The sequence below is a fragment of the Lactuca saligna genome, chromosome 9, assembly GCF_052625555.1.
Source record: "Lactuca saligna cultivar CGN05327 chromosome 9, ASM5262555v1, whole genome shotgun sequence".
Lineage (NCBI taxonomy): Eukaryota > Viridiplantae > Streptophyta > Magnoliopsida > Asterales > Asteraceae > Lactuca > Lactuca saligna.
Genome location: NC_136425.1, coordinates 14,761,503 through 14,789,170, shown reverse-complemented (window position 1 = coordinate 14,789,170; position 27,668 = coordinate 14,761,503). Strand labels below are relative to the sequence as shown.

Below are 27,668 nucleotides of genomic sequence, written 5' to 3'. Positions count from 1 at the left end.
TCTCAGGTCTGGGTTCTTTAGCTCTTGTCTCCAAAGGAAAGAGTTTGGTTGAAGAAGAAGAGGAATTAGATCTTGCTGATTTTGATCTAATCGGCGAAGAATACGCCATGATGGTGTCAAATCTCAGAAAATTCATTAAGAAGAAATTCCTAGCAAACAAGAACTGAAACTGGCAGGGAAGTTATAGCGCCGAAAGGATCAGGGAGGAACCGAAGATGGGGTTAAAGTCAGAAGATTCAAAGAAGGAAGCTAAAGTTGAAAGAGACTCAGGATTCGACTGTCATTATTGTGGAGGCAAAAATCATTTTGCTAAAGATTGTATGCTGAGAAAGAAAGAAGAAAAGACAAACGAAGAAGATAAAGAAGAGAGCCTCCTAAGAAGATTGGAGGAAATAAAGAAAAAAAAGTCTACTGTTAATAACTCTACCATGAATGCTTTGATTGTGCAGGGTACAAATAACAGTGATGACTTCAGTGGTGTGAAGGCGAGATTGCGTCGGTGAGTAGAAATCAATGAGATCATCGACGAACTAGCGAACAGGGGAACCGAATACCTGAGTCGTCGCTGCCTTGTTGCGCCGGAGTGAAGGCGAGGTTGCGCCGGTGAGTAGAAATCAATGGCACCATCGACGAAGTAGCAAGAAGGGGAACCGATCTTCGGAGACGTGTACAAGACGAGTGGAATCGACTGTGAAATGTGAGAAGAAGATTTTTAAGAAGGAGACGACATTATTATGAAACCCTAGATAGGGGGAAATATAAAAACATGAAATGAAAGGAAAGAAGTAAGGGATTAGAAATTATAGGAAATATGTAAAGTTGTCATTCTTATTATGCCCTTGTGACCATTTAAATGTTATATTTTAGTGCCAACAATTTTAGAATTTTTCATAAATCACCCTTTTAATAATAACTTAATATATATATATATATATATATATATATATATATATATATATATATATATATATATATATATATATATATATATATATATATATATATATATATAAAAGAACGATAAACCATACAAAAAACTAAAAGCTATCCCCCCCAAAAAAAAAAGTTAGAGAGAAAAAACAAAAATCTAGAAAACGTGTAAAAAAATGAAGATACTAACTCTCACTTTTATTTAGTATTATATATTTTTTTCTAAAACTTCTATAAATACTACCCTTCCCTCCAAAAACCTCCATTAGTATTCAACATTTGATCGACCATGCTTCAGTTATGGATTTTTTTCTACATCATCTTCACGTTTTTAGCGGCTAGTCTCATACTAATCAACATAGCCTTTTCACTTCTCAATCTCAAAATCTTCATCTTAAAGTCTATCAGAAACCCAAAATACTCTCCTGTTGTCGGAACCGTATACGGTAAACTCTTCTACTTCAACACCCTCCATGACTACCTAGCTGATATTGCCCGGAAACACCGTACTTTCCGGCTTCTTGCCCCAAATCAAAGCGAGCTATACACAACCGATGTTAAAAACATCGAATACATACTTAAAACCAATTTTGATAACTATACCAAAGGCCAGTATAATAAGGACATAATTCAAGACGTCTTTGGCTGTGGGATCTTCGCTGTTGATGGCGTTAAGTGGAAGCAACAGAGGAAGCTTTCAAGCGTCGAGTTCTCGACTAGGGTTTTAAGAGACTTCAGTTGTGCCGTTTTCAGAACCAAAGCAGCAAAAGTAGCCACAATTGTTTCTCAGTTCGCCATGGTCAACGAAGTCTTTGATATACACGTAAGTCAACTACAAAATCAGATTCTTGAAGACAACTTTAGAAAACGAAGTTGGTTTATCGAATTCTTTAACATTTTTTTTAGAATTTGCTGATGAGAAGTGGCTTGGATTCCATTTTCAAAGTTGGGTTCGGAGTGGATCTTGATTGCCTAGAAGGATCTACTGAAGAAGGGAACTCATTTATCGATGCGTTTGATGATGCAAATGCTTTGACGTACAGGCGCTACATAGATCCCTTATGGAAACTTAAACGTTTTCTCAATATCGGGCGTGAAGCTTCTCTTAAGAAGAAGATCAAATTGATCAATGATTTTGTTCTCATGTTGATCAGCAGAAGACGAGAACAACTACAAACACAGAAACACCATGTAAATTGTTGTTTAATTTTCTTTTATTTAACGAATAATTATTTGGATGAGTTTTTTATAACTAAGCTAACTTTTTTATTTATTTTTATCTTTTTATGTAATCTGTTGATTTCCAAGAATCACAAGGAGGACATACTATCAAGATTTTTGGTCGAAAGTGAGAAGAATCCGGATATGGATGATCGATATCTCATGGATATAATCCTAAATTTCATCCTAGCTGGAAAAGATGCTAATGCGAATACCCTTTCTTGGTTTTTCTACATGCTTTGCAAGAATCCAGCAATACAGGATAAAATTGTATCAGAAATAGAAGAACATATCAGGTATCAATTAATAGGAAATGGGGACAATGTTGAAGATTTTGTGGAGCGGATTAGCGATGAAGTACTTGAGAAAATGCATTATCTCCATGCAGCATTGTCTGAAACCTTGAGGCTATACCCCGGAGTGCCCGTGGTAATTAATTACATCTTAGTTAAACTTTTCGAATACTTTCACTGTTAATCTTGAAAATGGAAGTCAATGATGTTTTGTGAAGGGCTATATATGATCAAGATTGTTTTTTGTCTAATGGTAAATCATACCCATGATAGAAATTCTCACATGCTATTATCTAACAATATCTGCATAATATTAAACTGACAATTAAAACCGAAAGATAGTTAATTAACTTGATATTATGAAAATGGAAAGTTCCTTAATCATGTTTGGTTGTTTGCAAGGATGGAAGAGTTGCAGAATCAGATGACATTCTACCCGATGGTTATGAGTTGAAAAAAGGGGATGGTGTGTACTATATATCGTATGCCATGGGAAGAATGTCTTACATTTGGGGAGATGATGCCGAAGATTTCAAGCCCGAAAGATGGCTTAATGATAATGGCATTTTCCAACCACAATCTCCTTTCAAATTCGTTGCATTTCATGTAAGTGTAGATGTTTTTGTAGGTTATATACTAGAAAATGAGTATAAATATAATAAGTTGTCATTGGGAATATCTAAATAATTGGTCGTGTTTGCAGGCTGGTCCTAGAATTTGTTTGGGGAGGGATTTCTCTTATCGTCAAATGAAAATAATGTCAATTGCTCTTCTTAGATTCTTTCGCTTCAGATTATTTGATGAAACAAAAACGGTGAATTATAGAACGATGTTTACATTGCACATTGATGGAGGCCTTCATCTCGTCGCATTTCCAAGAGCAATAATATAAGTTCTTTGTTTATGAGAATTTGGACGTGCGATTTAAAAAAACGAATTACCTTGGAGAAGTGTAAATATAGATCGATGTATAAAGTCCTCCTATTTCAAGACTTTATTTGCCAATATATTGGTTAGTTTTTCATAAAATTGTGCTGTGTTTGGAATTTTAAAAGAAAGATAATTAAATTGTATATTGGAAAATACATTGGCTAGAAAAATCAATTTACTTTTTGAATGGCAAAAAAAAAAAAAAAAAAATTGCTCAACAAACATTTCCGCTTTTAGTGTTCTTTTTATTTAAAGCTCTCTAAATGGTTAACACAACATCAAAAGAGCTTATAACTCATTGTATTTGATGTTGATATCTCTAAATGGTTAACACAACATCAAAGAGTTTATAACTCATTGTATTTGATGTTGATATCTTGTTCTTCATCCCAAATGGTTCCTAATGATGTAATTTAATACTAATAAATAAGGGTGGAATGTAAGGAGTCGTTCAAGTCTTACTAGGAGATATAGGTGATCTTTAAGATTAAATTAGAGGTAAAATAGTTTGCTCTTTAAAAAAAAAGAATTTTTTTTTTCCACCCCTTCTATCCATTTTTTTCCTTTTACTTCAATACATCTCATCTTACAACACATGAAACCTATATTTTCAATCCCACTTAAATTTTTATTTTAAAATTTAATAAAAATCATACAAAACTAATTCAAAAGATATAAAAAATGTACGAAACTAATTAAAAACATACAAACATATTTTCACTAACATGAAAACAAACAAATTAAAAAACAATAAACATGACACGACAAAGATAACATAAACTAAAAATTAGTATATTTAGTTAATAATTAAAAATATATAACATGAAAACACGACAAATAAATGCTAAATCGTGTCATTTTGTGTCGAATTTTGAACACAAACACGACACAACACGTCATTGTGTTTTTTACACTTGACACGAACATGTATTTTAATTTCAATTTTGTCCTAATTTTGTTTTGTGTATTTTTATCATATCGTGTCATAAATTGTCACCCGTAAGAGAGAGAGATCTAACTAGTAAAGTATATCCCTTTAGAATCACTTGGTGGTACTATCCCATCGACGAATTCGTCGCAATGGTGGTACCGACCTACCCCACAACCCTATCGACGGATTTAAGTGTATGTTATTTTTTTTTATATCAAAAATACGTTATAGTTCTTTTCGATAGTTTATTAATTTTTCCACTTAAGATTTTTAGTAATTTTTATTTTAAAGAATGATGTCTTTACATATCATCTCGAAATTTTTTTAAAAAATTACATATTCATTCTCATCTATTTCGTAACATCTTAAAAATGTCCTTATCTAATTTATAGTTTTGAAACATATACTATATTTATAAAACATATAGTTTTAATAAATAGAAGACGATAAGACTATTCAATTGAATATTGCAATATGAAAAGTTTTAGGGTCAAATTGAGATGCTATTGGACATTTGATGATTTTGTTATGTTAATGATGTGTCTTAGGGATGAGCAAAAGGACCGAACCGGCCGGAACCGGCCGGAACCGGACCGGAACCGGGAACCGGCTTCGGCCAAAATCAAGAACCGAACCGGCCCGGCGGTTCTACCGGTTCCGGTTCCACCGGTTCCCGGTTGCTATCGGTTCTTGTCGTGTCTTCAAATGTTGGAACCGGTCCTTGAAAAATAGCGTCATACGGTTCCGGTTTTTACCGGTTCTACCGATTTTTGCCGGTTCTACCGGTTCCGGTTATATCGGTTCCGGTTCCTACCGGTTCCCGGTTCCAAAAATCAACAAAAATAACATCTCGGTCCCGGCACAACCGGTTCCATCGGGTTCCGGTTCCGGTGCCGGTTCCGGTTCTGGTACCGATTCCGGCCGGTTCCCCGGTCCATATGCTCATCCCTAATGTGTCTTGTTACCGTACTTGGTTTGATATTCCATTCTCAGCAATATTATTTATTTTTTTCTTGTGAAGAAAATCTTTGCTTTATTTTGTTTGGTGCACATGATATATGATTGTATTTCCGGTGAACATTCTTTTGTTTCTTTTTTCCTATTTTCTCATTGGAATAACATATAACTTGTCTATATTTTCTTTAACAACAAGCCATTCCCCAGCCTAGCCTACCAAAAACCATGAAGCATGGCAAAAAAACAAGAACAAATATCTTTAGATATAAAATGTTTATATGTCTGAGTGAGAAGCTAAAACATTAAAGTTTGAATGAAATACAAAGGTCAATTCTTAGAACGAAAAACTAAATCAATGTTTTTGAATTTCATCTAACATAGCTAAAGTATGGTAATTCTAATCAATATAAGAACCTACCAAAAGTAACCTCGAAGAATTTAAGCCTTTCATCTCGATTAAAAAAACACGACATAACAATCTTCAAAAGCAATATAAACATAACATGAAAAAATGAAATACTTGAAACTACGACCAAACTATTAATAGTCATGTTTAAAAATAAAACAAATACTATAAAAACCACAACATTTTTATGTGTAATTAAGAAAAACGCTATTAATTTTTTTAGTTGGTTCTAACCACAAATGGGACGTAGAATTATAATTCTAGCCAATTTAACGATTTTCATGTTAACTTTGTTATTATTATTATTATTATTATTATTTTTGCAAAATCAGTTTTAAAATTTCAAATTTGGTTACTACAGTTTGCAAAAAATTAAACCACATGTCAAAAATTTGGTTTTATGTTTTTTTAACTTTTTTATTTTCATTTTTTTATTTGTAGTCAAAATTAAACTTGTTTTTATATTTTTTCATATTTTTGTATTTTTTTATACATTTTCGTTTTTTTTTTCATCTTTTCAAATATTTTTTGACTTTTTTTTGGTTGTTTTATATTCATTTTTTTCATATATATATATATATATATATATATATATATATATATATATATATATATATATATATATATATATATATATATATATATATATATATATATATATCTTTTTTGTTTTTTTGTTTTTTCTTTATTTTCATTTTGTCTTTTTTTTTTTTTTAAAAAGAAACCAAAAAAAGCAAACATAAAAAACGTAATATACTCTAACATATTTATACACCTTACACTTTTCAAAAAATATCAAAAAAGATTATCAGATTGATAAAAAAACAAAACGTAACAAAAATACGAAAAAAACAAACAAATACGAAAAATATAAAAAAAAAATATTCATACACTTTACACTTTTTGAAAAATATCAATAGACGTTATCAAATTGACGAAAAAAAACGTAAAAAATGAAAAAAAAAAAAAACTAATAATATAAAAAATATAAAATACGATAAAAATATAAAAACAATTTTAGTTTTGACTAAAAATAAAAAATAAATGAGAATAAAGAAGTTAAAAAACATAAAACTGAGTTTTGGATATGTGGTGCAATTTTTTGCAAACTACAAAAACCAAATTTGAACTTTTATGCCTGATTTTGCAAAAAATTTAATAGAGTTAACCAAGAAAATCATTAAATGGACCAGAATTATAACTCTATGTCCTATTTGTGGCCAGAGCAATTTTTTTCTCAATTATGTATAAAAATGTTATGATTTTTATGGTATTTGCCCTTCAAAAATATATATTTAAGTGAAAAAAATAAAGACAAAAAAAGAGTTGTGATCCAACAAAAAATCGAAAACCGAACAAAGGAATTATTTCAAATTTTCAGAGAGTTCGGGTGCTTGATGGGAGAGGCATAGACACATGGATTGGTCATTGGAATATTCAATTTTGACACTATCCCTATTAGTGTGCAGCTCATCGTGACCCACCCAAAAAAATTAAAAAAAATAAATTAAAAAGAAAAGAAATTGTGTGAGCGGATTGCCCCCATAACCTAGCTCAACATAGTTCACCATCATTCTCTTTTTTTTTTTTTTATATATATTTCATTTATTTTATAAAAAATAGATGTGATATTATTTTTAAAAGTAAATTAAAATACATAAAATAGAGTATTGAGGTGGGTTGCTAATGTAGATAAAAATTAATGATTAGTTAGATTGTGTATTAGTTAGATTGTGGATCTAGAAGATAGAGAAAATAATTTTTAAATAAATATTTAGATTAGGTTGGTCAATAAAGTTATAAGTGGCTGCTCAATCAAAGGATCGGACTACCCAAGCTTTTATGGATCAAAGAGGTCTGTTTGGGTTCTTCAAATCAGAGATCTCGACCTAAAAAAGTGAAACAACATAAGTGGATCCTGATGGGCCGTGGGTCATAGCTGATAAGCTAGCTTATTTTTTGAGCTTTTTTATGTTGTCGTGTTTGGTAAGCCAAAAAGTAGCTTATAAGCTAGCTTTTTGAAAAGCTACTTAGACTAGCTATTTAGGAGGGTTTTTTTTTTTTAAATTTCCAAATACACCCTTTAATTAATTATAGAAACACATATTCTTACATGTTATTTTATGTAATTTTATATATTTCAGCAGCTAGTTTTACCAAATGTTATTTTTTATCAGTTAGCTTTTCAGCTATTAGTTATCATTTTATTTAACAGCTAGCTTTTCAGATAGTACGCCAAATATAGCCTAAGTAGCTTTTTAAAAAGCTAGCTTATAAGCTACTTTCTGGCTTACCAAACACGACAACATAAAAAAGCTCGAAAAATAAGCTAGTTGTGGTGCGCCAAACACAACCTTAGTCTTCCATAATCTTTAATCTTTTGTTTAGTCTTCCTTAATTTTAATTAAATTTATTATGTAATTAGAATAAATTATTTCGGAAACCATTAATCAATATTTTTCAACAATTAATTTAAATTAAACAACAAACTTTATCTTCAATTCTTGTTTCCTAAAATGCATAAAATTAGAGGGTTTTTTTTCCTCGATATTGTCTTTCTTCGTATCATTTGTTGTTCGTTTGACTTCTCACTCGTTGTACTGTGATAACTAAGTTTTATCATAAATATTAATTAAAATTAAATAAGAAACTTTTATTAATCATCTTTTTGCAACATTTTTATCATATTTAATTCATGCATATTTAATTTAAATGATCATCAAAGTAGTACAATTATTACACAATATTGATCGTTTTACGATAACATATTAACTAATAGATTGAAGATCTCAAGTTATATTTCAGACGTTGACGGTTTTGTAATTCTAACTGCTTTTGTGTACTTACTCCTAACCATTAATCCTGCTGTACCAATATATATATATATATATATATATATATATATATATATATATATTGAAATTGCATTAGGTAGGGGTGGTTATTCTCTTCGGAGAGATTTCGAACCCAGGTCATCCTAACTTGGTGTTGTGATAGCACGAAGATACTCCATTGCACCAAAATTATATATATATATATATATATATATATATATATATATATATATATATATATATATATATATATATATATATATATATATATATATATATATATATATATATATATATATATATATATATATATAAATTAAAACCCACCGATCATAAATGACAAATCAAAATTGATTACTATTCTGTAACTTTATAAACAAATATGTTTTACATATAAATGATATACTTATAAAATCATCAAACTCTATTGCTCTTTATCTCTGTTGACCAACACGAGAAGATTTAAAAGTATATTTTTTATTCCACCGAAAATAAGCAAAAGATTATTAACTTTCTCTTTTTCTTTTCTCCTATATATTTTGACAATCGACATCTCAAGATTAACCTGCTAAGTAAAGTAGGTAAAATTTCAAAAGATATATATATATATTTTTTCTTGTAAGATAACTTATCTTAAAACCAAAAAATGAAGTTACACAACTTCATTTTTTTTTTTTAGTTTTTGGTATCTAGTATGATGCTAACATTAGACACAACAAACCGAATCAATATTTTTTTTTTGAACATTTTTATTCTAAAAGAAATTAAAGTCAGTTAATTTAATGTTCAGTTATTTGTAGTTTAACAAAAAAATGTTTATCTTATCGAAAAAGATGCAATATAAAAATAGTTTATATATTTTTCGATTTTTACGTATTATTTTTAAAAAGTAAAATCTGCATTACAACGTTTTGCATTGATTTTAATCGGTTTGTTAACTTGCTAAATTTGTATAGATGAGATCAAAACCGTTATTTTTTAATTTTTTTAATCAATGAACTAAGTTAAATTTAGAGAATAAACAATTTATACTAATCTTATTTATTATTTTCAAAAAATAATAAATAATCAGTAAAATGTACACAAAATAGCCACTTCAAATGACATATGTAAAATCAGTAAATGAGCTGGAAAAAACCCCCTTTTATGCTATAAAAAATATTATTAGGGTGCGAAAATAAAAATAAGTTGAGGAAAAGACTGTCTTTTTTCGTTGAAGATTTTAACATAAAACATGATTTTTTTTTTTGCAGGTTAAACGTGTATTTTTCATTTAATATTTATTTTGAAAAAAAAAAGTATTTCTTAAAAGCAATGTCGTTTAATGGTTTCTTAGCAACTTATTTATTGATTTCACATATGCTATGTCTATGTTTCGATGTTTGACTAGCCTTTGTCTATTTATTAATAAATAAAAAATATACGAACAAAATGCAAATGTTGTCCAAGCCACAACAGTCGTTTAATTTACTCTAAACCAAACTAAATTAAAATGATTAAAGTCATTAAACCATACAAATTACCAACATATAATCATCACATTGCCCTTTTTATAATTTACGTTAAAGAAAGAAGACAAATTTTAAAGATTAAAACTTAAAAAAACGAAGCATTCCATTTTCATTTGGATATAATCTCAAACTCCAATCATTAATGACCGAGTCCGATTATCCCGTTTAATCAACGCCGACAAAGCTCGAGTCTTCCGCAAGTCTCAATCAAATTTTCCACACCCAAATTGTCGTCGCCGACCACTGAAAAGGAACAAACTCGACCTCAGTCATCAATCATGGGAATGCATAACCCATGCCTGCTCATTTAAAGCTTTATTTACCTTAATAAAGCCCCCTTCAATGGCGTTTATGACCTCACCAGTCAGCATGTGCTTTCAATTAGGCGCCACGCTTTTATTCAAAAAGCTACCCTCGACGTGGGTCCCGAATTAGCTGGATGATAAAGGCAAACCCTCGTTTTCTTTCTTGTTTTTTATGATTATCGACCCACTTCGCTTCCATTCATTATTAGTTTCTAATTCTGTTGTTTTGATTGTACTATTTTTTTTAAAATTTATTTAATAAATTTGGATTTTATTAGGGGTCAAAATAAAGTTGATTAGCATATTCTGTGAGTTGTTTCATTTGGGTGTCAACTCACACCTACATTCCTTCGATCTTCAATTGGGGGTTTCCGCGTTCGATTTGAAGTTCTTGATTCTGTCAGAAGAAGCCACAATCAAGGTTAGTTTTGTTTTCCTTAACATGTATTGATGTTGATCAGTTTGGTAATATGTGTTAAATATTGTTATCATTAAAGTTCTTGCAGTTCGAATGCTAAAACAGTTGGTAGGTTAAAAACCATGATTTTTGAATAGATTGTTGAGAACGCACCATGATTAGAACAAGATTCAGAAGAAAAATAACACAAAGAAATTTTACACAATTGCAAACCCACATTCATGTCTCATAGTCAATGCAAAGATCATTGATATGCTTATAAACGTTGGGTCAAACACTGGGTGGTCAAAAGCTATGATCTTGTTAGGATTTGTGCACAATAATAATTAAAGAAAACGAAAAATCAAGCAGATAATACTCATTTAGTTAAGCAACTTACCTACATTCCAAAGATTCTTATTAGATCTGATGAGTTTCAAATTTCAATTATTCCTTTTATAGCATGGATTTATACAAAAAAAGAGAGAGATAATATGGATAAGATTTTTTCATTTTGTTTTTTTTTTCCTTCTTCTATTCACAAATATCATATATGATGCAGATCATGTTTAATGCTTTCTGAAGAATGAAATATGGGATCCAACAAAGTTATTGATTTGGAACTTCAGGGTGCAGGATCAAAGCTGTATCCTTCTCTATAATTTAACTCAACAGCATTTTTAAGTGCTTTTCTCCTTTCATAATTAAAGTCCACTTTTCAATACTCTTAAAAAAACAGATATTTCTTGAGTTATATAAGTATTGCCATATCCTTAATGTGATAATATTTAGTGGCTTAGAAATCTGGTGTGTAGAGAACCTCCGTTTAGTTTCAGTGCCCCAATCTTCACATGGGAAATTCTTCTCAGGGAGTGCATATGTAGTTCTCCATGTAAGTCACTTTGACCAAGTCAACCCTTTCATTTAATCCTCTAATCAAATATCAATAAATTTGACATGGATCCATTTTCTTATTGAGCCAGACAACTTTGCTTAAAAGTGGTGCCCTTCAACACGACATACATTATTGGCTGGGCAACAATGCTAATGAGGTAAATGTAAAATTACCTAACTATCCCTAGCTTTCCAACTTTGAAATCACATATCCAAATGCAGGTTGACTCAACTCTAGCATCGGATAAAGCACTTGAACTAGATGCAGCATTAGGGTCTCAATCTGTACAATATAAAGAAGTTGAAGGTCAAGAAACTGGGAAATTTTTGTCATACTTTAAACCTTGCATCATCCCAGTTGAAGGTGTATATTACTCAGGGCAAGTACACTCAAAACCTCCAACTTATGAAACCAGATTGTTAACATGCAGGGGAGATCGTGTAGTGCATGTGAAAGAAGTAAGTTTTTGACTTATAACAAAGATCACAGCTTTAAATAAATCTTGAGAAATGAAACTATAAATTTTAATGATTTGGTATTAAATTATAATGACAGGTGGCATTCTCCCGTTCGTCCTTGAACCACCGTGATGTATTCATACTTGACACTGCATCAAAAATTTTCCACTTTAGTGGTTGTAACTCGAGTATACAAGAAAGAGCTAAAGCATTGGAAGTGGTTCAGTATATTAAAGAATATAAACACAAGGGCAATTGTGAAGTAGCAGCCATAGGTTTGTTTGCCATTTTTTATTGTGCTAAATGCAAGAAATAGCAACTTACTTTTATTTTTCTTCTTAATATGAAGAAATGAAAGTAGGATGCTATAAATTATAAGAAACTAATCAATGAAAGTACATTGCTATTTTGTTAGAGGATGGAAAGTTTGTTGGTGATGCTGAAGTGGGAGAATTCTGGAACTTTTTTGGTGGTTATGCCCCTATTCCCAAGGACCCACCCTCCACTCAAGAACAGCCTCAAAGTTTATCTGTTAAATTATTTTGGTGAGTTACTTTCAAAAACTTCATAACTTTTAAGTATGCAAAAGAAAAAAGATCATATCTTTTTAAAACCTTTTATCTTCTGTAATATTATGATTTTCTTCAACAGGATAACTCTTCAAGGAAAGTTCACTCAAAGTGGAAGTGGGAGGTTGAAAAGGTCAATGCTTGAGTCAAACAAGTGCTACATGTTGGATGCTGATACTCAAATTTTTGTTTGGATGGGAAGAACTACCCATATAACAGAACGCAAAACATCAATTTCAGCAGCAGAGGTACTGTGTGTCTGTGTGTGTGTTTAGTGTGTGTACTTTTATGTGGATGAATCTTGATCTTGATTCTTGATCTTTCATACATTTATAGGATTTTCTTCGTGCTCAAGAAAGACCTGTAAATACCCATTTAGCCTTTTTGACAGAAGGTGCAGAAACTGCTATTTTTAAGTCATATTTTGATGATTGGCCTCAAACAGTGGCACCTAAACTTTATGAAGAAGGCCGAGGGAAAGTAGCAGGTGATTTTTTAAATATTTTTTCCCACCCACAAATTTTCTGAATTTAAAAAAAAAAATCAGAATTGAGATTTAAGTCTTTAACAACTTTTCAACTTTAGCAATGTTCAAGCAAACGGGGTATGATGTGGAGGAGATTCCTGATGAAGATGACAAGTCACATATCGATTGTAATGGTACACTAAAGGTTACTTTCTACCAATGCTTTTGTATGACAAGTGTCTTGCCACGTCAGCTTTTTTATATGTGGATGTTCTTTTTTCTTTTTTTATTGTAGGTTTGGAGGGTAAATAATGGTAAATTGTCCCCTGTTCCTGTTGTGGAACAGAGAAAGCTTTATAGTGGAGATTGCTATACTGTGCAGTATATATATTCAACCAATGGAAGAGAGGAACGTCTATTTTATATTTGGCTTGGAAACAAGAGTTGTGTGGTAATAACAAAATTTAATATCAATTTTAAGCTATAAAGTCACAATTTTTATTACAGATTAAATTTATATCTGAGTAATACCTCGATTGATTCTGTAACTTTGCAGGAAGATAGGGAGGATGCGATTTCTCTTACAAGTGGTCTTGTTGATTCAACTAAATTTGAGCCAGTTTTGGTTAGTTATCTTCTCGATTCCTGGATATTTGAATATTGTTATTTGCGTCGATTGATATGTTAAATTGGGGGCTTGATTTTAGGCTCGAATTGTTGAGAACAAGGAACCGAGTCAATTCTTTTTGATATTTCAGACGCTTATTATGTTTAAGGTTTGCATTTCTTTTTCCTAAAGTGATATTTCAGACACTTATTATGTTTTTTCTAAATTGGGCGTTTTGTTACTCTTTAGGGTGGTATGGGTTCTCGATATAAATCATTTATTGCTGAAAAAGGTCTCGATGATGAAACTTATGATAATAAAAAAACCGCCCTTTTCAAAATTCAAGGAACAAATCGTGACAATATGCAGGCTATCCAAGTTGATCAAGTAAGAACTTTTTCCCCCCAACATGTAAAATCACCATAATTACAAGTTGTACGTTTAAATTCTAAGATTTATGGTTATTAATTAATTATTATTGCAGGTTTCTCGATCTTTAAACTCATCATGCTGCTACATTTTAAAGGCTCGTGATGGATCTATCTTCACTTGGCTAGGAAATCTCTCCACTACACGAGATCATGATCTTTTGTATGGAATGTTAGATTTGATAAATGTTGGTGAACTCTTCATTTTACTCCATGAATCACTCTCTCATTTATCAAGATTCTTAGTACCCAATATTGATCATTATTATTATTTTTTTGTTGACAATTTGTAGCCAACATGGCAACCTATATTAGTAAGGGAAGGTAGCGAACCAGATGTTTTCTGGGAAACACTTGGTGGAAAGACTGAATATCCAAAAGAGAAAGATATAAAACGATTCGTTGAAGATCCACATTTGTTTGTTTCTACATACACAAAAGGTAATTGAAATTATCTACATATCATTTTGTTTTTTTTTTCTTTTCTTTATATTGTAATGCAATTAATGGTGGGTCCTGGCTGTTTATGATACCAGATGCAAGTGATCTCAAGGTACAACCTTGTATTTTATTTTCTTAAATTCAATTTCCCATTCTTTTAGTTTGCTAACTTTTTCAAATTTAAAGATTCTTATGTGTTGGATTATTATGCAATTTTCAGGTGAAAGAGATATTCAATTTTACACAGGATGATTTAACTACTGAAGATGTGTTGGTACTCGATTGCTACTCTGAAATTTTTGTGTGGGTTGGTCACAATACGGTTGTTAAGTCAAAACAACAAGCCCTTTCTATTGGCTTGGTATGATTTCTCTAACACCTTGTAATATATTTTTCATGCAAAGTTTTGACAAAAAAGAAAATGTTGCAATATTCTTAGTGACTTCACTTTTTAAACAATTTCTTTATGTAAATTATGTTCTTTGTTGTATGACAGGCTTTTCTCAAGAAAGATGTTTTGGGAGAAGGCTTATCCATGGATGCTCCTACATATGTTGTTTCAGAAGGGCATGAACCACCTTTTTTCACCCGTTTCTTTGAATGGGATGCTTCAAAGGCAAATGTACGTAACAAATAGTAACATTTCTTGTTTTTATTTTAAAGAAAATATAATATTGATATGTGTTTTCTTTTTTGTTACGTTAGATGCTTGGCAACTCATTTGAACGAAAGCTTGCAATTTTAAAAGGCCAATCACAGAAACTCGAAGTAAGAATAGAAACTTTTTACACATTTTTGTTACTTGTTATTTATTAATTCTCTCTCGAAGTTCATTATTTTAAAGTTTGGTAAAATTTCCATTTTAGGCGCCTTTGAGAAATTCAAATAATTTCAACACGAAAGAGACGACTCCAAGAAGACCATCTCCAACTCCAAACGGGTTTAGAAGACCATCTCCAACTCCAAACGGGTCAAGAAGACCGTCTCCGGGACCCACCCCTAACGGGTTGACTCGGAGACAGTCGCTTGACTCATACACGATTAGAAGCACATCATCTGATGCTTTTTCAAGGCCCGATTTTAATAATAATAATAATAATACCACGAAAAATCGTCGATTTTCTAGTCCTCCAATTCCCAGAATGTTCCCTTCAGCATCTTCCCCTGATGTTCGCACTGCAGGTATGTTTATTTTTGAATAATCACATGATTCGATCCTCCATATGAAGTTTGGTTTAGAACTATTGATTCTCATGGTGGACATGATTGGTATTGACTAGATCTAGTAGAGATTTGAGTCGGGTCAAAATGTAAACGTTTTGGATCAATATAACTCAAACCTTTCTTTCATCATCACAGATAAGACACCGAGTCTTCCCTCTAAAGATTCTAGTCCCATTCCCAGTCAAGATGGTGTAAAATTGGTCAACTATCCATACGAACGGGTGAAAGTCAACTCAAAAGATCCAGTTCCAGACATAGACATTACAAAGAGAGAGGTGCTTTGAATTTCGATCTCCATTTTCATTCAAATTAAAAACTTGTCTTCTTCACACTGCTGACTTTGTATATTGTTGTAAAATTGTGTTTTTTTGTGTTGTGCAGGCGTATTTAACTGAAGAGGAGTTTGAAGAGAAATTCTCCATGCCAAAAACAGCTTTTTACCAGCTTCCAAGGTGGAAACAAAACAAAATCAAGATGTCTCTTTATCTCTTCTAGACCTTCATCATTTTTTTTTGTATGATTAAATGGTTTGTAATATGATTGCGTTTGTAGTTAAGCGTGTTTGTGTTTGGACCAGATGACTATTATTTATAAGTCATTTGTTGTTTGTATATTTTGATTTGATGCTCAGGAGATACCCAAACAAAACCATAATTATCCGAGTCAAGTTGAGTCTAGTTGATTAAATTGGACGGATGTACTACTATTACACAATATCGGTGTGTTTTTTTGGGTGTATTATATTTATGCCCAAGTGATATAATAACATTTGAGGGGGTGTTTCGGATTGCTTATTCAAAACAACTTATTTATTTTTTTATGAAAGTGTTTATTAGCTTCTCCGGTATCAAAACAAAGTTTTTTTCCAAAAAAAAGTTGGATTAACTTATCTAGTATCGAAACGTAAGAAGTTAATAAGTTATTTTTAGTGTTTGTTAAAATTAGAATTTATGTGTAATAATGAAATAGCTTATCAAAAACTCCTGAAATAAGTCAATAAAGAGGAAATGACTTATTAAAAACTCTTTAGGACGTGTTCAACACGGAACGTTTGAGAGCTTCTAGCATTTGATAAAACGTTCCATTTAGAATAGAAAGTCTTGTTTAACACTACAATATTCTAGTGTTTGGTCTAAACAAAACGCTATAAATCCAACAGCTACCTCACGTAGCGTTTAACAAAATGCTACAAACTATCCACTGCCCATTACCAACTAGTTTTTGCCGAATATGCCTTGAGTCGATAAGTGTTTTTGAAATTTCTCTGTTCAAACGTTAAAAACTCCTTATTACCGATGATAACCTCAATAAGTCAACAAACACTAGAAATAAGTGTGTAAATTGTTGTCATGAATGTTGATTCTAATAGTGAATTTTTAAATTTAACTTAGTTTCGTAGTAGAAATCTTGGTTAGGTGGTACTCCTAAGTTTGATCGGCTTAGGCTATTTTTTAGGCGTGATAAATGTATGGTATGGTAGAATTTTATCCAAGAGTTGTAATTATTTGATCATGACTTGTGAATTGTTAGGTTCGAGATTCTTAGACCAAAGTTTTTTTTGGTGCGAATATAGAACATATTATAAATGCTTTAAATTCAATTCCTTTGATACGCTTCATTCTTATTAGTATTGTTGGATTAGTGTTGATTATTACAAATAGAAATTAGGTTTTTATTTTAACAACATTTTTAGCATTTTGCATGGATGATTCTCACGTGATTAGGTTAAAAATTTATTACGTAACATCATGACATTTCATCAAATGATCCACGTTTTTTTATACATATTACATAACTTAAATAAGAAACATTCTTTAATCTCTTACTAATTCTTTAAATTTAGTATGAAATTAGCTATTATAGTTTTAAATGTATAAGTAAAAAATGCAATAAGTAGTAAAATAAATTAAATTAAAACAAATGATATATGAAATTAATATATCATTTTTTAAAGTACATGATTGAATACAAAATATTTTAAATTTCATATATAGAACCAAAACATTATGCATTATTATTTATATAATTTTTACCTTATCATCAACTCTTACTTAACAGGGTAATATAGTTTTAAGTTTGAACATATTTAGTCATTATTTATTTATTTATTTATTTTTACAAAATAAGATCGGCTATATCAGGTTAATTCAATTTATACATATTTAGTTTTTAATGTTCTTTTTACAAAATGAATCTTTGTTATTTTTGTATACATACAGTCCTTATGGCTGTTTTATCTAGGTTTTGCTTACATGATATCTTAAATAGAATAATTATTAATAAGGTGTTTTCATGCATGACTCACCTAGTCAGTTGAATCATATATCACTTGTCTTGGTTTTGGTTTGGCAGTGGAATCATATAATTCCATTTAATATAGACAAATTAATAGCTGCAAACTCTTCTCCAAAATTTGGGTTCAATTTGACATGCTTTTCATGAACCCATTGCCAAAATTTGCACTTTCTGTCAAACTCAACATAAAAATAATAATTGGTTATCTTAGGAAAATTATCTGACACGGTTAATTTTGGGTTAATTTTGCCTATTGTGGAAAACATGTTCATCCATAATAAAAATAAGACAAATCTTCATAAATGATCATTTTGGTATCTTAGAATATCGAGTTTGATTCAAAAGTATTCAAGGATGGTCCCTACGGTTTGATTTTTTTTTTTTTTTTTTTTTATAGATGATCCTTTTGACTCACTCTGTTAAAATTGAGCCATTAAGTGAAATCACGTGCAAATCAAACGAGGGAAACTTGGCCATTTCACTTAAGGCATCACATTTAATGCGGGAAATGATTATACCCGACGTACTTCATCCTCTCAAACCAACTTCATCCCTCTCCCACTCTCGATCCTAAGAAACCTACAACCTAGTTTGTCCTCTTGACTTTCGATTAACGGAGGAAATTGATTCTCCAAGGTTTTTATCTTGACGAACGAAAATGGTCCTTTGTGTTGGGAGTGTACGTGAAAAGAGTAAAAAACAGATAGACTTGGAAGCTGAATATGGTAAGGTTTTACAGGAAAAGAAGTTATTTTTCCCTTATAATGTGTTGATCAAAGACTTACAATGTGTTTACCCATTCTTATTTGTGATTGTAGATGGATTTGTCAATTATTTTACGTTAAGGACACACTACAGTGCAGTGTTCACCAAGCCCACAGGTAGAAAATATGTAGGCGATATTATATCATATGTTGACTTCATTGACACAAACCTATTTTTAGTATAAGGCCTTGACATGGTTAGATAATTAGGGTACCGAAAAGAGCAAACATTGTACTCTCATTACTATATACTTGAGTTCCCGTTAGATTATGGCTTAATGCCTTTAAGGAATGACCAATATGTTCTTAAAATTGTCACACGTGTCCCTAAACATAGAGAAATTAGTATGTATATTGAAAATGGAGAAACAAGGGTATTTACTTATTTTAAGTCCGTGACATTTGGGAAATTCCGGTCATCAACCGTCACTAAAGATTAGCATCGACAAATGAAAATAATAGAGTTTTCATATTTCGGGAAAATATGATTAGAAGTAATATGATTTATAAATAAGGTTAATAAGATAAAAAATGAGTAGCCAAAAGTTGTATCACTATTAATTATAACATCCCAAAATTCACAAAAAAAAAAAAAAAAAAAAAAAAAACTTTTCAAAAACAACTAAAATTCATCATTGTTTACAAAACCAGTGTTTATCAAATATCAGAGTATCCCAAAATCCTAATAACAAAATCCGAAGGAATGTGCACAATCACGCCTTTGCTATCATGCGATCATCAGAAGTACCTGAAACAATAAATTGAAACGGTAAGCCAAAGCTTAGTGAGTTTCCCCTAAAGTACCACCACACAATACACATATCATATAGGGGTGTGCAAAAAAACCGCAAAACCGAAAAACCGAGCCGAACCGGCCGATCCGAAACCGAAAAAAACTGAAACCGAAAAAAACCGAAACATAAAAAAACCGAAACCGAAAAAACCGGATATCAACGGGTCGGTTTTGGTTTGGATACTTAGGTATCCGCGGATAACCGAACCGAACCGCTTGATATATATATATATATATATATATATATATATATATATATATATATATATATATATATATATATATATATATAATATTCATTTTCATTGAACTTTTAGCCATATTTCAAACAAAAATCATGATCGGCTATTTCAATTTTACACTTCTACGTTATGTTTTCTTCTATTTTTATTTTTATATTTATTATACCAATTATATTGTATATTATTTGACATTTATTATGTTTTTATAATTCTTTGGACTTAGTAATTTTTAGAAAGAAATCGTTGGAATGAAGTTTGTAATTTTAATTGTATTTGAATTTTTATATTTAGCGGGTACCCGTGAACCGAACCGTGGTTACCCGTCTTTATACGGTTCGGTTTTTTTGCTAATTCGGTTCGGTTTCGGTTAGTGCACATGAAGTACCCGCCCCGTGATGACGGTTCACAATTTTATTACTATCCGAACCGAACCGCCCCTTAACACCCCTAATATCATATACAAACAAGCATGATGGGTTCGCTCAGTCATCGGACTAGAATACATACGGGTCCACAACCGTCGGGTTGGGTTACCCCCGTCCCAATCAGTCAACAGACTGGAATACCGATATACCATTGGCCCGCTCAGTCATCGGACTGGAATACCCTCAGTTCCACAACCATCAAGATGGAATACCCCCGGTCTGTTGAATCATGCATATAGCAGTAAAGTCTCACCCCAAAACCATAACATGTAGACATATACATAATAAAATAACACATAATTAATCAACAGACAAACATGCATATATACATATCACTACCGCATAACAACATCCTATATACCAGGATACAGATCTAATAGATCACCATATCATAGCAACATCCTATATACCCGAATACATAACCTAGTAGGTTGGTGTTGGTGCCTTTGACCTACAAATATATCATAACAACATCCTATATACCCGGATAATTATGATATATATATATATATATATATATGTGTGTGTGTGTGTGTGTGTGTGTGTGTGTGGCAAAATTATATATATATATATATATATATATATATATATATATATATATATATATATATATATATATATATGACACACACACATATACACGATAATTGTGAGATCAAAAAGTTATAATTATCGAATATAAAGTAAAAGATTTATATTGTGATAATTATAGGAAATCAATAAGAAAGAAAGATAAAAGATAAAATACCTAAGGTTAATGCATTAGTGAGCTGTTATTACTCATCCTTAGCCTGATTAAATTTGGCTACCCCGAACTTGTAATCCTTAATCTTGCCAGAGCCAGAAAGATATGTATAGATCTATACGGGGATTGACACCCCAACCTGCGATTGCTAGCTACAATCCCGACAGGTTTACTTTCTTTATTAGTTAGACACTATTTGACGTACGATGAAGCGTTGTGTCACACCCCCGAACCAGACGGCGGAAACGTCCGGGGGCTTGCCGTGACTCAATTGAATACCATAACATTGAATATATATGATACATAACAACATTCGTCACCATTCATCAACATAGTACAACCAGTAGTGTTTACATATCATACATTGTTTAAACATTTCATTTCCCAAAAATTAATTTGTTCAATCCATACAAAAATAAACTGCAACCGTCACTGAATATGATTTCCCTTGATTCACTGGTTCCCTGAGAATACAAGTATTTTGAAAAACGTCAACATATGAAATGTTGGTGAGTTCATAAGTAGTGTTTGAAAACGAATGTTTGTATTGTTTGAAAAACCACCAGAAAATCCGATATTTTCTGAAAAGATAAGCTTTTGAAGACATTTGTGAAGATCCATAGGTATGCTTGTTTGTTTCTATACTTGTAAAAAAAAATGTTCATTGAAAATGTATGCATTTCAAATTTGTAAGTATTGAAAACCCTAGGAAAACCCGATGTTCTCCTAGTTCCTTGAATTACGTGATGTTACATTGAAACCATTGCATAGCGTATAGTGTCAGTCCCAGGCGACGTTGGAAGGTTCTCGAGCAGGATTATTTACTAAAAACCCGCGTTACACAAACGCCCAGTTTATAGTTATACTAACGACTCCGAAGGCGTCGTCAGTACTAATCGCGTTATCCAATCGCCCTGACTAGGTGTAGTCCCACATCCGAAGAGAAAGAGGTCACGAAGACCCCGGTAACTCCATTAGCCGGTTGGGGATAAAATGTACGAGGGGTCCCCGACCCGCCTCGCATGAAATGTAGACCTTACTAGCAAGACCAAAGGACCCTTGGGGACCGGTGGTATACAAGCCATTGAAAGTCTATTTACGTTGTGTCGGATCGGTAAAACCCAACACTCCGTAAAAAAAAATGTCTTCGGGCCTTAAGATCAGGTCATTGGGCTAGCTAGGCTCAACGAACAAGATTTTACACTTGTGGGGCCCAAAGATGGTGCGTAGACGTCTGTGCACACTCGTATGTATATGTATAACCAAACGTTACTTGTATGAATCGCAGTGTCGTAGTGTTAGTAGTTGTAGATTTCTATTGGCTCGAGACCGAGCCAATTCGTTTAACAACGACTTTTGGTATTGTAATGTATTGTATTTCGTTGATAGTCGCGGTGCCATTATTTGATCAAATTGTGTATATTGAACTAGCCTTGAAATATTCCTGTTTTCAGCCCCTCATCATTTGTAAAATTTACATTTTCAACCCTTTTTATTAAATACTTCCCGGTTTGGTCTTTAAACTATTTTTCTTGACATTTTAACACCAAAAATTATTGAAATTAATATTTTTCAACATATTTTTCATAAAAACAGTTTAAGTCCTTGAAAATGCAGTTTTCTCGGTTTTAATCCCTTCTTTTCGCAACTTTGACAATTTTGGCCCAAATTGGAAAATTTTTGCAACTTTGGTCCTTTTTAAATTTAAAAAGCATTTTAAACCTTTGAAAAGGATTTGGAACTCTTATAGTCCACTGTTTTACGGAAATTTACAGTTTTGGCCCTCCAAAACAGAAAAATTCGCATAATGGGCCTTATTGGGCCGAAATTTTCATTTTTAGCCCATTAAGCTTGGAATTTATGATTTTAATCCCCTAAATGAGTATATTTCCAGAAATTTATTTATGGAAACTGTTTTGGCACACTTCATCCATCAGAATCTGTGAAATGTCAATTTGGGCCCTTATTTTTGCATTTTTCACATTTTAGGCCCAAAATTTGTGTTTTTAACCCAAGAAAATTATTACTAAACCACTTAGCCATTTTTCTTGAAGCACTTTGTGTTTAGAAATATATTTGAAGCTAAAATCATTAACACAAGATATATCTCGGTTTTGATGGGTTTTAAGGCTAGATCCAACATAAAAACACATAAAAGCATACATATAAGCATGGAAATCATACAAGGCATACAAAACACATATAGATCTACACTTTCACTTGTATTCCCCCCCCCCCCCCCCCCACAAAACTCATAAAAACAGAAAATAGGGGGTATGAAGCTCACCTTGGGTGTTGATTCGGTTTTTGGAAGAAAGAATGGAAGAAATGAAGTGATTTTTGGCCTTAGCACCCTTGATGAAGTCTTGGAGTGTATGAAGCTTTCTAAGGTGAAAAATCACGGTTTTTGCATGGATTAGGAAGAGGTTTTTGATAAACAAAGAATATAAGTCATAGATCCAAGCAAATCCTTACCTTAGATGATGATTTTTGTGGAAAAACTCCTTTGAAGGCTCCTAAATCTCGAGATTTTTAAGTGAAGAGGGAGGATATGTTCTTGAGTGTTCTTGAGGGAGTTTGAGAGATTTTTGGTGTGTGTGAGTGTGTGTTCGGCCGAGAGTGAGAAGAGAGAAGAGAGGAGGTGACATTTGAAGTGTCATGCATGGAGATATGGGCTAAATTGCATGGATACTCAATGGACAATAGTGAGGTGGCACAACAAGTCAACTCTCCCTTTTTTCCTTGGGCTTGGGCCGAGAATGGGGAGAGAAGAAGGAAAAATTGGGCTTTTTGCCCCTAAGTCCAACATTAGAGGTAGTTTAGGGTATTTATTGGCCTTATAAAATAAAATTGTGATTTTTATGCTTTATTAAGCTAGGTTAGGTTAAATTATGGATCAAAGCTTGTGATTTATTTCATTCTAGGCCCAATATGACCTAAAATGTTGAAATAAATTAGTGTGGGTCCAATTAGAGCCCAATTAGGGTCCTAAGCCCATGATAGTCCAATTGGAAGTTTATTGGTCCATTTGGATCCAATAAGGAAGTCTTAGTCCAAAATGGACTTAACCAAAACTTCTAGGGTCTCCAATTGTTTGATGACTATTTGTAGTACTTGCATATTGTATTTGATTGAAGTTTTTGATTCACGTTAGGTTGAATGCATAGATTACATGGCTCAAAATTTACAGTTGTGACACGTTGTGTGGGGAAATTATTATTCTACAATGTTAATTATGGGGGCTCATAGTAATACATTACAACCACCTTAGAGATCCGACTACCTCGAGGGACGTTTTCAAGTAGTAAATAAAATACGTTAGGATTAATAGAATATCCTAAAATACAAAGATAATAAGATAGGATCGGTAAAATATATCCTATAAAGATAGTAAGATAGGAACGGTAAAATATTATATAGAGATGATAAGATAAGATGTAACATTCTGATGTTAAGTTACTTCTAATCTTGGGCTTTATGATTTTAGTATGTTGCGTTTTGGTCCATAAGTTAAGTAATGGTAAAAAGGGGCCCAAAGTGGCTTTTAGTGGAAATTGGGTCGGATGAGTACACCATGCATACATGTGTGTACACTAAGAGTACTAAGGCGCGCCTTAGTACGCTGGGCGTATGAGGGTGGCATGAAAACCCTAATTTTAGGGCCTTGGTTCATATTTAAGCAACATTATAGATTGAAACCCTCTTCTTACTCAGCCTCCATCCGCCATATCGACCCTCAAGCAACCCTAGAGCAAAAGAGAAGCAACTTTGAGCCTTAAGTGAGATTTGGTGTGGTTTGGAAGAAAGAATAAGGTGGTGAGAAGATCTTGGAGTTGAAGTGCTTGGATCTGCGATTGCTACTTGGTTTGGAACATCTTGAAGGTATCAAGCTTGCATCTTTACCCCCTTCATCTTGTAGATCTAGGTTTTTACTCTATTAAGTTACTTTTTGGTCCCAAAATGATGATTCATGAACAAAGCATGTTCTTGACCCATTAAGTCGTCCTTTCAAACCTTTGGAAGGGTCTTGAGTCATAAAAATGGGTTCCAAATGGTTAGTTTTGCTCCATATATCATTTAGAAGGTCTTAATGGATTAAGACCTTGAGTTAAGCACTTATTAGAGATGCTAAGTCATAAAGTCGGAGACTTTATGACTCTAAAGAGTATTTTAGTCATGGATATGCAATATGGACATAAGATCTTTAGCCATTAAGCTCTTGATGGATGTTTTGAGATTTTGGGAGTACGCCCCGCATACTCGAAGTACGCCCTACGTACGAGGTCAACCACCCTGTTGGTGGTCAACATGTGAGGATGCGAGTATGCCCAATGTAACTTCAGAGTACGCCCATCGTACCTTCGGAGCACACCCCGCGTACTCACTCTAAGTCGATTCGGCTGAGTTGACTTGGTTGGGTTGACTTAGTTGGTTTAACCAGTTTGACTTTGACTTTGACCAAGTTTGAGCTTAAGAGTATTTTGGGTAATTTGGGATTTTGATGGAGATCGGTCATTTGATTAGAACAGGTGTTGGTTAGAGAGTTGAGGTTCGGAGTTGGGACCTCATCAACTTTTGTTCAGTTTGTGAGGTGAGTTTTCCTCACTGTACATACAGGTCGAAAGCACCAAGGTTGACCCATTGGTTGATATACTGATATTCACTAATATACTTAGTATGGAATAGATATACATGTTTATGCTATTTGTGGATATGCTAGTCTAGTAGATCTGTAGGACTAACTGTGATTTTGTCTGCATAATTATATGTATATGTTTATTATCTGTTATATATCGACATATTGTGTTGGGTTGAGGTTGTACTGGTCCATGTTGTAGCCAACAAACCCTGCAGTATTCCACATATGAGCTGAGGGTCGGGTAGGGCATGCCAGACTCATACTGAGGGCTCATGAGCATTCCAGATACGAGCTGAGGATCGGGCGGTATGTCAAACTCATACTGAGGGATTAACAGTATTTCAGTCCGATGACTGATATGGCCAGGGAGTAAGCCAGACATAAGCTTTGGACCCCGAGGGCAAGTCAGACTTATATCGTAGGCTCAGTGGTAATCCAGTCTTTTAGTTGTGGACCTATTACATGTTGTTATTGTATCTGTTATATGGTTATGTGTTGGTATTTTGGGTAAACTCACTAAGCGTTGACTGACAGTTTTGGGTAATGTTTTAGGTACTTTGGATGACCGCGAGAATGAAAAGACGTGACCATACACATCCTCTTGTTTATAACCAATGGTTTTGGGAGACTCTGATGTTGGAAAACATTTTGAAAACTATTTTGTTAACACTTTATGGATTTGGGTTGTATTTAAAAAAGTTTAAATTTATCATATTTTTATGGTTGTTGCATAAGAATGGTAAATTACCCCGTGGAGATAGTGGGATAGGAATAGCAGAATATCCTATTCGGAAGACTTATAATTACAAGATCCAATAAATTTTGGAAGATATAATATAGTAAAGTATAGGAAATAAGGAATATAGGTAAAAATGATCATAATCATTGTAATAATTCCTACAAGGTTTTCAAAAAGAGTTTATTCTATGTTTAACTAAAAACCTGTAAATTCACCAGCATTATATTGACGTTTTCAAAATTGCATGTATTCTTAGGATGGAGTAAGGATCAATGTAAGGAAGGACATCGGTTTGAAGATAGATGGATAGGATTCATTTATTCCTTGTAATAGACTATATTTATAAAAAAAATAGTTATGGTTTGTTCTTTGTGATTTGGGTAATCTATGTAAACACCATCACCGCTCGATATTTCCGCAAACGACCGGGAAAGGTGTGACAAAGTCTTCATCCAAAGTTGTGATTGGGGGTTGGAACTTTAAAATGTTTCACGAGAGTTGAATAGAAGTAAACCCAGTCAAATACAAACATGTTATTGAAGTAGGAAACTAGATTTGAATGAACATGTATGTGATAAACTTATACAACACAATCTTATGTAATTAACGTGGATGAAACCAATACTTATTATAAGCTTATTGTACCATATAGAATGTCACATGCTAGCCAATGAAGTCATGTCACTAATGTTGAAATTGAGGTATATGTGAGGTGTGTATAATATGACAGAAACGGACCAATGTTTTCAAAGGACAATACAAGTGGGCTAAGGTGTTCAAAGGACAATGCAAGTGGAGCTAGGTATTAGGGGCGGACGCAAAATTTCATGGTAGGAGTGTCACGGAAAAATCAGGGGTTCCACAATGGTAGAAAAAAAAAATCAAAAAATTTCGAAAATTTTACACTACGTCAGAAAAAGTCAAAGATTGCACAGATCACCGTGTGTCCTATACTTAATCCGTCAATGCAAGGTATAGAAGGATCATCTATAAAAAGTTTTTTTCATGCTACTTGACTATCTTTGAAGACAAAAAGTTAGAAACCAAACTCTATATTTTGACATACCACGAGAAACATTTATAAAGATTTGCCTAAAAATAAAAATTTGACACGATTTGTCCTATTATATTTTGTACAATATTGCATAGTTTTCCAAATTATTGGCACGAATATCATATACTTGTAACTTTGAGTATAAATATGTAAATTTCGTGTCCAACAA

The 27,668-nt window shown here is 32.4% G+C and overlaps 2 protein-coding genes across 3 annotated transcripts; both read left to right on the top strand.

Annotated features, from left to right (window-relative positions):
- The first annotated feature begins 1,213 nt into the window (after positions 1–1,213).
- On the top strand, positions 1,214–3,473 carry LOC145015908 (cytochrome P450 704C1-like). Of its 2 annotated transcripts, XM_078974379.1 has the most exons (5): positions 1,214–1,753; positions 1,837–2,121; positions 2,239–2,580; positions 2,847–3,050; positions 3,148–3,473. In XM_078974379.1, exons 1-5 carry the CDS (start codon positions 1,220–1,222, stop codon positions 3,334–3,336), a joined length of 1,554 nt encoding a protein of 517 aa, XP_078830505.1. In that variant the 5' UTR covers positions 1,214–1,219; the 3' UTR covers positions 3,337–3,473. The 2 variants fall into 2 exon arrangements, with proteins under 2 accessions (XP_078830505.1, XP_078830504.1); XM_078974378.1 differs by having other exon boundaries at positions 1,837–2,580.
- A 6,718-nt stretch (positions 3,474–10,191) lies between these two features.
- VLN1 (villin-like 1) lies at positions 10,192–16,607 on the top strand. The gene is made up of 24 exons (XM_078973321.1): positions 10,192–10,461; positions 10,597–10,739; positions 11,278–11,361; positions 11,508–11,607; positions 11,699–11,767; positions 11,832–12,068; positions 12,166–12,343; positions 12,484–12,613; positions 12,720–12,885; positions 12,974–13,124; positions 13,223–13,308; positions 13,399–13,554; positions 13,660–13,728; positions 13,811–13,879; positions 13,960–14,097; positions 14,195–14,326; positions 14,432–14,579; positions 14,675–14,691; positions 14,800–14,940; positions 15,076–15,201; positions 15,285–15,347; positions 15,446–15,761; positions 15,939–16,078; positions 16,185–16,607. The coding sequence occupies exons 3-24, from the start codon at positions 11,309–11,311 to the stop codon at positions 16,296–16,298; spliced, it is 2,799 nt and encodes a 932-aa protein (XP_078829447.1). The 5' UTR covers positions 10,192–10,461; positions 10,597–10,739; positions 11,278–11,308; the 3' UTR covers positions 16,299–16,607.
- Positions 16,608–27,668: the final 11,061 nt, after the last annotated feature.

Coding starts and splice junctions, on each gene's coding strand:
- LOC145015908 (XM_078974378.1), top strand. CDS start 1,220: ATGCTTCAGTTATGGATTTTTTTCTACATCATCTTCACGTTTTTAGCG. Junction 1,754..1,836: donor ACGAAGTCTTTGATATACAC/GTAAGTCAACTA, acceptor CATTTTTTTTAG/AATTTGCTGATGAGAAGTGG. Junction 2,581..2,846: donor TATACCCCGGAGTGCCCGTG/GTAATTAATTAC, acceptor GTTGTTTGCAAG/GATGGAAGAGTTGCAGAATC.
- VLN1 (XM_078973321.1), top strand. CDS start 11,309: ATGGGATCCAACAAAGTTATTGATTTGGAACTTCAGGGTGCAGGATCA. Junction 11,768..11,831: donor TGGGCAACAATGCTAATGAG/GTAAATGTAAAA, acceptor ATCCAAATGCAG/GTTGACTCAACTCTAGCATC. Junction 14,098..14,194: donor AGGCTATCCAAGTTGATCAA/GTAAGAACTTTT, acceptor TTATTATTGCAG/GTTTCTCGATCTTTAAACTC.